Source organism: Crinia signifera, chromosome 8 (assembly GCF_055691185.1).
Source record: "Crinia signifera chromosome 8, ASM5569118v1, whole genome shotgun sequence".
NCBI classification, from domain to species: domain Eukaryota; kingdom Metazoa; phylum Chordata; class Amphibia; order Anura; family Myobatrachidae; genus Crinia; species Crinia signifera.
Genome location: NC_139224.1, coordinates 4,494,200 through 4,507,489, shown reverse-complemented (window position 1 = coordinate 4,507,489; position 13,290 = coordinate 4,494,200). Strand labels below are relative to the sequence as shown.

At 46.4% G+C, this 13,290-nt stretch overlaps 1 protein-coding gene across 1 annotated transcript in view; it reads right to left on the bottom strand.

Annotated features, from left to right (window-relative positions):
* COL7A1 (collagen type VII alpha 1 chain) overlaps positions 1-13,290 on the bottom strand; it is a 171,378-nt gene that overhangs the window by 47,726 nt on the left and 110,362 nt on the right. Inside the window, exons 39-53 of the mRNA XM_083155611.1 lie at positions 12,464-12,523; positions 12,229-12,264; positions 11,762-11,806; positions 11,008-11,043; positions 7,267-7,311; positions 6,896-6,931; positions 5,585-5,620; positions 5,469-5,501; positions 4,295-4,366; positions 2,924-2,983; positions 2,549-2,584; positions 1,145-1,261; positions 1,016-1,060; positions 850-921; positions 272-316 (exon numbers count right to left, since the gene is read on the bottom strand). Of these exons, the coding sequence (XP_083011737.1) occupies positions 272-316; positions 850-921; positions 1,016-1,060; positions 1,145-1,261; positions 2,549-2,584; positions 2,924-2,983; positions 4,295-4,366; positions 5,469-5,501; positions 5,585-5,620; positions 6,896-6,931; positions 7,267-7,311; positions 11,008-11,043; positions 11,762-11,806; positions 12,229-12,264; positions 12,464-12,523 (774 nt within the window). The remainder of the gene's footprint in view (positions 1-271; positions 317-849; positions 922-1,015; positions 1,061-1,144; positions 1,262-2,548; positions 2,585-2,923; positions 2,984-4,294; positions 4,367-5,468; positions 5,502-5,584; positions 5,621-6,895; positions 6,932-7,266; positions 7,312-11,007; positions 11,044-11,761; positions 11,807-12,228; positions 12,265-12,463; positions 12,524-13,290) is intronic.

Here is a 13,290-nt window from a genome sequence, read left to right as displayed (position 1 = left end):
AGCAAATGCTTCGAAAGCTAGTCTGCTACCTTGTGATTGCCTCTGTGTTTGTGCATTTGTGAGAGAGAAAGAGATGTAGTTTCACTAGCTGCCAACAGATGGCAGTGTTTTGGAGACACCCAATCAGACACTAGACACATATATATAGATGATATATGATGCTACACACGCATACACACACACACACACACACACACAAACACACTCCTACAGGAAAGTGACATCACACAGCTATGCCAGAAAAGTGACAGGGAAGGAAATCCGTACTTACAGCATCACCGCGATCTCCCTTAGCACCAGCAGAGCCAGGGATTCCCTATGGAAAACAGAATAAAGATATAAGATGGATGTATAGGATTGGAGGGAGCAACTTTCACCTGCGCAACAACAATGATGGCGGCAAATATGGCGCTGGAAGCAGCTGGACAGGTAAACAACTAAACTGGGGCCAACCTGGATCCAGGGGCCCTCATGTACCACACAACCTGCCCCTTCATAGCCACTTCCTAGTTGGCACCTGTAGCTGGATTCTTTGGGGGAAAAGATGGGAGTTCTATTTCACATATGTTGCTATGGGCAACCAATCAGATACTATCTATCATTTTCTAGAAGGTGCTAAATAAATAAGGAGTAGATTCTTATTGTTTGCCCATAGAAACATCCCGTGTGAAATGGAACTCTGATCTAAATGCATCCCATCACACCGAGTGCATACGTAGGCCGAGATTCACCACTGAACCAAGGTGAGCCATTAATCTGCCACGTCCATATTGTGCGTTATTGTGCACACTGCGGATGTCTGACTTCTGGACCCCGGGACACTCCTAGAACAGAGAGACTGCTACTCACATCCTTCCCAGGCTCTCCCGGCTCCGCTGGGTCCCCCTTTTCTCCTGGGCTGCCCCTTACGCCTGGAACACCCTGGTCAGAGGAAAGAACTTTGTATTGATCCACAAACGCCCAATTGCTACAATGTAACAAGTAGAGTCTGTATTGCCCCAAGGTTCCATCTTACCCTCAGGCCTCTTTCACCGTTCTTCCCTGGAATGCCGGCATCACCCTGCAAGGAGATGGAATGGATTCATCAGGCTACGTGTGGCTCTACATCATGCCATGGTCACAGTCAGCTAGAGGACAGACCTACCGGTATTCCTTCCTCTCCTTTCTCTCCTCGTTCTCCTTCTTTGCCACGAAGCCCAATCTGCCCCGGTGGGCCTGGTTTTCCTGATTCTCCATCCTCCCCTGGGGCACCTGTCTCTCCCTAAATAGATAATTGACCAGATCTGATTAATACCTATCAACAGGACAAGAACTGAAGACACTAGACGTGTCCTTCTTCTGTCCTACCTGGTAATGCCGGTAGCTAAACGTCTTCACATCCTGCCCCTACTGACAGTATAATGAGCAAAGGGCTCCGTATTATTTCCATAAATCTAATATTCTGTTCACCTGCAGACTTGAATGCTGGGGCATGTACTTACTTTACTAAGAGAAGTAATATTCCCGTAGCACAGACTTCCAAGCATTCTATAGAAGGTTCTCTTAGCGGCTATTAACTAATAATTATAAAATAATAATAGGCGACTAACCCCTCCCTTACATGCACCTGTGATGGGACAATGGATGGAGCAGTACCAATATTGCCATACTGATATCGTGCTATATTGGAAGATCCTGGGGAGGGGGGTCCAGGAGACTTGGCTTTCAATTTAGAAGTATATGACTTCAAGTGGGGCTATTTCTATAAAGTAATAGTGAGCAGAGGCATCTTGACGCATCTGGTAGTAATTCATTTGCAAATGTGTGTGACTGAGGGGTAGATGTATGACTATGAAGCAGTGATAAGGGAGGAGAAGTGATAAAGTGCCTAGAACTTTATCACCAGCCAATCAGCTCCAAACTGTCCCTCTTTAAACCCAGCCTGTAACTTAACAGTAAGAAGCTAATTGGTTGGTGATAAAGTACCAGGCACTTTATCACTTCTCCTCCCTTATCACTGCTTCATACATCTTCCCCTGAGTCCTGTGCACTTTATTACCATGTAGGATGCAAATGTCTTTTGCTGGCTTGTTGCGGTTGAAAGCCCTAAGAAGCAGGTCACCATTATAGTTACCAGTCATGGATGAGACGTACACAGTACCTGAAGTTTGTTAGCTGTTAATGCACAAATAAATTACCCATACCTGCCGCTCTTTGTAAAACTCCTCTCCGGGAGAAGCCCGGAGAGGAGTGAAAGGGGGGCAGGACGAGGCTACGTTTTGGGGATGGGGCGAGACTGACGTCACCAAGCCCCGGCCCCATGACAGGCAGCCACATTAATTAGCTTGCCCACCTTCCCCGGGGGCCAGGAGGGGAACCCGATTTGCAGGACCCTCCTGGCCAGTATGAAATTACCGTAAACAAGGCTATTTAGCTTAAAAATAAAAACATTATTCACGTAGAAAAATATTACAAAGATCAGAATTACCATAAAATGCTTATGTTTTTCCTTAAGATGTCTGAATACATGGTATCTATGGTAACAATAAATGATTAAAAGGATCCGTACCTTTTGACCTGTCTTCCCGGGAACACCGATGAGGCCCTAATGAAAATATTATAATCAGTATAACAGATAATGATGCTTACATGATTAACCCTCCTCACTATTCTGACAGCTCCCATACATTATCACCCATCCAGATAACATTCCACCCGGTTATAGGTGTAATAGCTGCTCGCCGATTCTGTATACAGTACTTCTCATTAACACAAGACTCCCGGAATAAGACGTACAATATACACAGTGCAGAACTCACCCTGTCCCCTTGTTCCCCCTTATCACCCGGTTATAGGTGTAATAGCCGCTCGCCGATTCTATATACTTCTCATTAACACAAGACTCCCGGAATAAGACGTACAATATACACAGTGCAGAACTCACCCTGTCCCCTTGTTCTCCCTTATCACCCGGTTGGCCAGGAGTGCCGTATCCTTGAGCCCCCTATTCACAAAACAAGAACACTGTCATTCCCAGAAAGCAAAATACAGCAAAACAGAAATATCACAAATGAAAGCTATTGAGGTATTGTGACATGTTTTCTGTGAACCAAATGTATGACACCAAATATTACACTCGTAATACTATGAATCCCGTATTCCAGTGATTTCCAACCTTTTTTTTCTCCTGTACCCCTTCATTATTCTTTTTATTGAAGAGTACCCCCTCTCAATTTGAAATATAGACAGTACATATGAGTGGAGTGGAAGTGAGCGATATGCGTATCCTTATGCATGTCCTTATATTAAGGAGTAGCGGACAGGCATCGTCCCCTTCCGTGTCTGGTCGCTGGTTGTGTATTGTCTCCAGGGTTCCCACTTACACCTGTAGGATTAATGCCACTGCTTCCTCCACCTGTGTCAGCACAGGGCAGATGATCGCTGATGTCTGAGGGCAGCATGGGAAGCTCCCCGTGGATTGCTGGTCAGGCAAAAGCACCAGGAGACACTGATGATGCTGATGACGCTGAAGGCAGAACCGTAAGTGACAAAACATGGTTCTTCTCCATGACAATGGGTCTTCTGCCATCGAAATACTTTTTGTCATCTTCCACCATTACCAATATTATTTTCAAGTACCCCCTACTGGTATGCAAAGTACCCCAGGTTGGGAACTACTGCCGTATGCCCACAAAAAATTCTGGCGCCCCCCATACATTTCTTATAATTAATTTACCTAAATGCTTGTTGTCAGGGGTTTCTTATTCATTGCCAGTGGTATTTTGCTTGTTACCAGTGGTTTACATGCTCGTTGCCAGGGAGTTACATGCACGATGCCAAGGGGTTACATTCCCATTGCCAGGGGGTTACATTCGCATTCTTGTGGCCAGGAGTTTACATTTTAATCGCCAGGGGCAATATAATATATATCACTACAGGAATATGTAACTTCCGGGTAGCGATATCCTCTAACCATTAGCATTTCTCCATCTGTCCAGTAGGCCCTCTGGGCAGCGGCCATTTTTGGAAGGACATTTTCAGCTGATTCCATATGAATGTCCAGGCCCATTGGAATCTGCAGAGACCATGAGCCCCCACATCCCTGTCCTCCAAGCCACCGCTTGGGCCGCAGCGCCATTGTTACACCACTGATGCACTGGATAGAACACGTGTGCATAGGTCACAGGTTACATATGTCTGTCAGACAGGAATCAGAGGAGCCACAGTTATTGCATATATATATATATATATATATATATATATATATATATATATATATATATATATATATATATATAGTCCAGTATATACTCACTCGTTCTCCTTTCTCTCCAGGATCGCCTCTGTCCCCCTTTGTGCCTTCTGGTCCTGCTGTACCACGATCCCCCTGTAAATAAAGGGACAGCCCAATACTTACAGTAAGTTCTCCTACACATTCCCTTGTAAGACAAGGCTTCTTCCGAGAGATCTGATTGGCTACAGCCAACGCCTGATTAAAGGTTCCAGGTGCCCTAGGCTAATACACATGTAACTCCCACTGTAATGCTGCTATGTGTATGGGCGCTCAGGTTATACAGCTGGCATGTAGGATCTAATGCTTGTGGCGTGTGATGGAGACTTTGGCGTTAGGCTGCCCGGCTGGCGCTATAGCACAATATACATAAAGTAATGGTTCCGTCAGTAAGTTACATTGGCACAGCCACCTGGCAGTCACCATAAGAACCCACCATCACCACCACAGTACATCAGGACAGGTGATATCTAACAAGCATGGAATAAATAAGACCTTCATTTTATTCCACGGCTGTCACTTGCAAGGCTCCCCCCCCCCCCCCCCCACACACACACACACACACACATCAGGACAGACAGGTGATATGTAAAAGCATGTAATAAATTAGTCCTTAATGTTATTCCTTGGCTGTCACCTGCAGGGCTCCCCCCCAGTCCTGGTGCCCTAGGCTGCAGCCTAATCAGCCTACTGGTAATCACACACTGGCTACAGGTTATTGTATTACCATCTGTTTTAAAGCTGAGGAAATCCTCAGGACTACGATGGTTCTCAAACCATTACCAAATCATTGCGAGGACTCCCTGCTGAGTTCACGGACTTTCAGATGGCTTCTTACCACCGATGGGTAATTACTACGCCGCCAGCTGGGCATTTGACCTGAACTTTTTTCCATATATCTATAACTCCATGCCCATTGCCATCTGTGGGAGCGTTTTTGGACTACGGCTTTCAATTGATTGGTTTCATAGTGGTGTCATTGACTCCTTTACCAGTTTCACCAGGAGTTTTATATCATGTGAGCTTATATCAAACAAACCGTATGTGTAACCATTGTTGAATCCCTATGGGGATCGCTATCCTGTCAATACATTTTTATATATTGGGATTTTCCCATCGGTTGATTTTATTTAGTGAATCTGTATCTGTTCTTTTTTTTTGCCCAAAGCTATAGCTGCCCAACTCTTCATCGCCTTACCTTATCACCCTTCTGCCCGCTGCCAGTAGAAGTCTGAAACAGAAACGTACATTAGAGACATTGCCGCCTGCATCAGCTGCACGTATGATAGACCGGATGTAAAAGAGATGACTTACTCCCCCGCCAGGCAGGCCCGGAGCTCCTTGCTCACCCTGAAATGACAAGCAGACAGTAAGTGCATGGGATGTTACAATGGTCTGACTGACGTGAGGAAATGCCATGACAATGACGTGACTTCTGTAACAGATTATTTCATATTTAATCAAAAGAATAAACAGCTGACACCCCCATTCATACAGTACATAGGCAAATGCAAGAGAAGGGGGTTTCAAGTTGCCTGAAAATCCCCTCTTTTTCACAGCCTCGCCGGCGGCCACTACATACAGCAAAGAGACCTAGCAGTGGCATCAGATTTCCCTACCGAGGCCGCTGTGGGCATGTCTCTGTATTCCAGCGAGTCTGCCCATATGTTTAAAGCGGCAATCATTTAAAAGGCAAAACTAGGCTGGTGTTGCTTATTGAATGATTTAATGATGATCTTTCCATTGTCTGCATCTTGCAGGCTGTTACATAAGCCCCGATACCGGCCGAGTTAGGTCAGGCAGTGCCAGTTTGAGAGCTCTGTCATGTCATCCCAATCGGAGTAGTTTTGTCCCACAATCCATTGGCTGATGCTCTGGAGCAGCGTGTGGCATAAAGAGAAGGTCTCCACCCCCCACCTGGCTATGTTTCCATGCTGTCGGCCCAAACATTTGCTGTCTGCCCCCTTCCCCCATTGTTCTGTCCCAATATCTTCATCCTGCCCCTCTCCTGCTTCCATAATTACCTCACTGACCAGAAGTCTTCTCATAACTCGGGCCCTGATTCTGGTTGTTTCGGTCCCTGGCGTGTTCGCACCGGGAACCGATGTTTACACATATTTGTATATGCTCATGTGCAGGGCTTCTGTGCAGGTGCCTTTTGATGATTTGCATAGTCGCAGTGGCGCTCGCACAAAGGGGGGGGGGGGGGGCGTTCGCTTGGGGATGCCCAACATTTCCTGGATGTACCCATGAAAATGCAGTGTGCATCCGGGGAAATGTTGGGCATCCCCATGTTAACACAGGCGGGCAGCTGCTTGCTGGGGGCGGGTGGAGGATGTCACAAAACGTCAACCACCTGCTAAGTTCTCGGACCGGAGGACGCAAATTTAAGTCAGCCTAGACTGACTGCAAGCAGGGGAAAAAACATTGAATGGCTGCCGAGCCATCAAATGATTAGCGAGCCAACCAGAATCACCGCCGCTGTTTCATTGGTTAGTTCACATAGCTGTTTAATGGGCACTTGTGAGTCGGTGAAGGGTCTCTATAAATAGGAAAATGGAATTTTTATATAAGAATTAATACTAATATATATATATATATATATAAATTAAATGCACCACTTACCTTTGCACCTTGTATTCCCTGTAACCCTGAGGGCCCCTAGTAAAAAAAAACAGATGTCATTTATCTTTATAGGTGAGTATATTAGTATGATTGGTGTTTAATGTTCTGTCGCATCTGGGCGTTAGCATTGCGTATCATGGTTCCTCTTTGCAAGTGCAGAGGCTGCTGGGAGTTCGCTGCTAGGCCACAAATACAATGCAAATGTAATACTAATGCAATTGTGCGCACCAGATCATGAGACCGGCACAGATCTAAGAACTGTGCATGATGTGATGGGTCCAGTTTAATTAATTGTACCCTGCGCAGGACTACACTGCAATAAAGTAACGAAAGAAATGTATAAACCTGTGTATAAAGCCCAATAGACTTACCATCGGTCCTGCTGGACCTGTCTGCCCGTTTTGTCCTGGGTTTCCCTAGAATGTAGAAATATATTATAATAATATTACAATTATATAATATCTGATCAAACTAAGGGAAAGTGCTGATAATTGTGTATCTGGTCTCAGAAGCCAATAAATGCAACGTGTATGAATTGGGAGACATAAACCCTGTACATACTCTATGATCCTCGCCATTGCTATCAGAAGCAGCGGGTACCCAGCATCGGCAAGTGCCTACACTTAGCGGGTGATGTACAGGATCGGGCACTGACCATCATTATAGGCATACACCCAGGGTGATATAATAAACTATACCGCTCAGAAGTACCAAAATTAGCAATATCACTCATTATATCGCTTAACGTGTATGAGGCTATACACTGTGGTACAGATATGGAACAACCCCCCAGCAAAATCCACAACCTCGGTGACTGCACTGGCTACACTGTGACTGTTGATGACTTTCCATTGGAAGTGGTACCTGCCAATCACCCATTAGGAGTGATTAGGAGTGGACTACCTCTCCCACCCACATCCAAGGACACTCCCTCGATCTCGTCTTCTCTCGCTCTTGTTCCCTTACTGACTACACTATCTCGGCTTTTCCTCTTTCTGACCATCACCTCATCTCCTTCTCCCTCACTGCTTCCCCCTCTCCCACCCCCCCTCCCAAGCGCATTGTCTCACGGCATAACGTCAACACACTTGATCTTGCTGCCTTCTCAAACACGCTGTGTCCTCTTCTCGCCCCAATCGCCCTCATGTCCTGCCCGAACCTCGCCGCCTCCCTCTATAATGACACCCTATCTTCGGCATTGGACTCTGCCTGCCCTCCCTCCTCTATCCCCCTTCGATGCTCCAACCCCCAACCGTGGCACTCGCCTATCACCCGATTCCTTAAAAAGTGCTCTCGCACTGCTGAGCGCTTCTGGAAGAAATCACGCTCCCTTGCGGATTATCTCCATTTCAAATTCATTCTTTCTTCCTTCAGCTCTGCCCTTGCTCTGGCCAAGGAATCCTACTTTAAGCCCCTCATCCTTTCGCAATCATCCAATCCCCGCAGGCTCTTCGCCACCTTCAACTCCTTGCTCTCCCCCCCTCCTCCAGCTCTTCCGTCCTCCATCGTAGCCGCTGATTTTGCTACCTACTTTTCAACCAAAATCTCCTTTCTCAGGACTGCCATTACTGCTGCCATGACCTCACCCTCTCCCTTCTCCCCTCCTACATCTCCACTCCCCTCCTTCCAACCCCTGTCCTCATTTTACCCCACCACTGCTGCTGAAGTCCACTCTATCCTTCAATCCGCTTCTCCCTCCACCTGCCCGCTCGATCCTATCCCCTCCAATATTATCCGTTGTCTCAGTCAGTCAGTCTGCTCTCACCTGGCTCACCTCTTTAATCTTTCCCTATCCTCTGGGATCTTCCCTTCCTCCTTCAAACACGCTCTTGTCTCCCCAATTCTCAAAAAAACAAATCTGGACCCCAACTCTCCATCCAACTACAGGCCCATCTCCCTCCTCCCTTTTGCCTCCAAGCTCCTAGAACGTCTGACCTATAACCGTCTCCTAAGCCACCTTACTGCTAACTCCATTCTAGACCCCCTCCAATCCGGGTTCCGCCCTTTACATTCCACTGAAACTGCCCTGACCAAAGTCACTAACGATCTACTATCGGCTAAATCCAAGGGCCTCTTCTCTATCCTCATCCAGCTTGATCTGTCGGCTGCCTTTGACACTGTTGACCACCCTCTCCTGCTCAACACCCTCCGCTCCTTTGGCATCACTGGCACGGTCTTCTCCTGGTTCACCTCATACCTCTCCGATCGCTCCTTCTCCGTCTCCACTCCGAGCTCCTCCTCTCCTACTACCAGTCGGTGTTCCCCAAGGGTCAGTCCTTGGCCCTCTTCTCCCTCTACACCACCTCTCTGGGCACCCTCATCAGCTCCTATGGTTTTCATTACCACCTTTATGCTGATGATACCCTAATCTATCTCTCCTCCCCCGACTTATCCCCATCACTCCTTTCCAAGGTCTCCGAATGCCTCACGGCCATCTCAGCCTGGATGACCCAACGCTTCCTGAAACTAAACATGGCTAAAACTGAACTTCTAATCTTCCATCCCCCGAACATCCTCTCTTCTCCCACTATCTCCATCAGCATTGGTGAAACCGAGATCACCTCCACCGACCAAACACGCTGCCTCGGTGTCATCATTGACTCCTCCCTCTCTTTCACCCCCCACATTCGTGCTCTCTCACAGTCTTGCCGCTTTCACCTACGCAACATCTCGCGCATCAGACCATTCCTTTCCACTGACGCGACCAAAATTCTCATTCACTCTCTTGTCATCTCCCGCCTTGACTACTGCAACATCCTTCTTTCTGGGCTACCTCTCACCCGCCTCGCACCTCTCCAATCCATTCTTAACGCTGCTGCTAGGCTCATCTTCCTCTCCCGCTGCTCTACCTCCGCCTCCCCCCTTTGTCTATCTCTTCACTGGCTCCCCATTCCTTTCCGAGTTCTCTTTAAACTCCTCATCACCACCTACAAGGCTCTCTCCTCCTCCACAGCTCCTTACCTCTCTTCACTGATCTCTATCCACACTCCCTCCCGTCCTCTTCGCTCCATCGCTGACCGCCGACTGACCTCTCACCTAATCACCTCCTCCCACTCCCGTGTCCAAGACTTCTCTCACGCTGCCCCCCTGCACTGGAACAACCTCCCGCCACCCATCAGGCTATCTGATTCCCTTACCTCCTTCAAGCGCTCCCTCAAAACCCACTTTTTTCGACTAGCCTATCCCTCCTCCTAACCTCTTTTGATTCTCCTATCCTGCCTCCGTTCCCCTCCGTTCCTACTTATCCTATTGTATTTCGTTCGTCCACCCACCTATTTTTAGTATGTTAACTCTTATGAGTAGGGTCCTCCTTCCTCACGTACTCACCCTACCTTCATTACCTCACCTGTGCTCCTGTCCTGTTCTTCCCTTCCTCTACTTCATCTTCAGTCTCTTCGACAATTTCCACACCTACTTCTGAACTGATGCTGATTTTAGTTCTACCAGCCATACCCCTATTTATACTGTATCTTTCAACACACCCTGTACGTTACCTTGTAATTTTTTTTTTTTTTTTTGCTATGTACGGCGCTGCGGACACTTTGCGGCGCCTTATAAATAAACGTACTACTACTACTAGGAGGTGTTTTCTCTCTCTGCGACTGCCAGACAAGGCTGCGATTGGTAGAGAGCTGGCTTCCTGTGGGAAACCACTTCCTGTCTTATCGTGAGCCCTAGCCAGCTTCTGTGGGCTGCTGCAGCTGATGCAGTCCTTAGAAGCTGGTGGCTCGCCAGGCCAGATTAAGATAAGTGGGGGCACCAGGGCAACTTACTTGTGGTGGCCCCTGCCAATAAAATTGTCAATATGATATCCCGGCAATGCTATTATAATGTATAATATGTACATACTCCCAGCATGACAAATGTGTTACACACACTGTCATGACCCCAGATCACATAGGTATGAGCTATATGTGGGGTACCCTAGTCTATGGAGGCGACATTCGTGGCTGCTCTGTGGCTCATCTCAATCTGCCAGGAACGATCTCTCTTCGGTGCTTGACATACAGGAGCCCGTTCAACCACTCCGATAATGCTAATATGTTGATAAAGGGGAGTGGAGGCTGCAACTATGGAACTGCATCACGTCATTTAATGTTTCTTTTACTGACCTTGAGACCCTGAAATCCTGGAGGTCCACGATCACCCTGTAATACAAACACAAGTTAACCCTTCGCATAATGACGTATATTGCCAAAGAATTACTGAATTTGGGGCGTATATGTTTTGGTGGCTATAGAGATGTTTCTGGCTCTGGAGAAAAAGGGGTGTCAGGGCCAGGACTGGATAGGGAACGGGGTAAAAAAGAATGACATTGGAAGTTTTACAGCTTTCCTATAACTTTTTATGTATCTGTTATTACGTTTTTATGTATCTGTTATTACTGTTATTGATGTCATATTTCCTGACATCATGACATCATGACATCACCGGTTTATTGAGTGGGTCCGTCAAAGCGCCTTGATCCAGCGCTGTCATAGGCATTCCAATGTCGGAATCCCGTCATCCGGAACCCGAAAGCAGCCCAAGGCTGTCAGTTGAGCTTTTATATAATACCCATAATAATTTCCATCCGGGGGCGCATGACTCCTTATGACACAAATGTTTCCTTATTACACCCATATATACAGATAATATTTATATACTGTAGGTTTATACATATGGTAAGACATTCATATAAGTTGCTAATCAATTGTCCAAATATATCAAAATTGCTCAAGAAAATGAAACAAGATAGATATGTACATTGCATGCGCCACCTGCTGGTCAGTTGGGAGTAGTACATAAACAAAAAACGTATTAAATTGTGATTTTGTATCTTTCTATATAAAGTTCCGAGCAGATCTACTAAGATGTCAGGCATACCTTCAAGCCAGGGTCTCCGTCCAGTCCAGGCTGCCCTCGGTCACCCTGTCAGAACACAGGAGAAGACAATATACAGTATTATTACATTATCCATATCTCAGATTGGAAGAAACGTTTTTCTGAAAGCGGCCATTAGATCAGCGAGAATACATTGTCCCGGAATAAGAACACTGGTTATTCCTGGGAAGAGGGAACACTTGTATGTGTATACGTATTGAGGGCTTACTGTTGCTCTACTTTATTTTATAGGCACAGGAAATTAAATTTTGGAAATTAAAACATGTTACAAGTTCTCTACAATGAGGAGAACAGACAGATTGCACATGGTCTATGACCAGAGTCTGCAGATTCGTTATACCGGGGAACGGGCAGGTCACTAGTCTGTCAAATCAAAAACTATACAAGTTCCTGTTCTGGTCACATGTACCGTAGGCAGAAAATGACAATACTTCTCCTCCAATACTTACTTTAATTCCTTGTTCCCCCGCTGGTCCTCTGGGACCCTAAATCACATATAAAGGAAAGGCTGATAAGTCATTACATATCATTGTAAAGTGCGTGTGTGTGTGTGTGTGTATATATATATATATATATATATATATATATATATATATATATATATATATATAGTGTTCACATATGTTTTCATCATAGAGCACAACATTTAAAGTTTGTGCGAGTTAATTAGTTATTGGAACTCACTCGGTCACCTGGATCTCCTGTTCGCCCTGCGATACCCGGGAGCCCTTCCCCAGTTTCACCCTGTAATAATGATTCAAAATTAAGTCCATCCATTATAATGTCCAAGTATTGTCATGTTATAATGTCATTGTATCAGTTCATTGTGATTGTCAAGGCTTCCAGCAAGTGCTCAGTAGCGCTCATGTACATTAAACACCTGGATTACACTGGTGCAGCTGCCACCAACTGCCATTCCAAACAGACTCACTGGCAGTTGGTGTGAGTCTACTTGAATTTTGGACTTTTGCAGCTCCACCTCTGGAGCCACCACTGATTATACATGTTCTATACTAGCATTATAAATGGTGTGTACAAGGCCTGACCACTAGTGAAGGGCACACTTAGACCACTAGTGAAGGGCACACTCAGACCACCAGTATAGGGCACACTTAGACCACCAGTATAGGGCACACTCAGACCACCAGTAAAGGGCACACTCAGACCACCAGTAAAAGGCACACTCAGACCCAGCGGTGTAGCTAGGTGCAATGGTGCCCGGAGCAAGGGCATGTTTCGCGCCCCCCCCCCTACCCGGGGGGATCAGCACTGACCATACATGTGCACACATATGTGTATATGCATATGGCTGTGCACATCGCACAGTGGGTTCCTTTTCAGTGAAGATACATCCCCCAAGATACGATTGCATATTACAATGCGGTCCTGGGCGGGCATCGGGGGTATATAAAATAGGTCCACAATGCTCTGCCCCTCCAATTACTTTCACTGCTACAGGACCAGACAGACCCTGGCCAGAGAGGAAGGGTAAGTATATTTGCAGTAGGGAG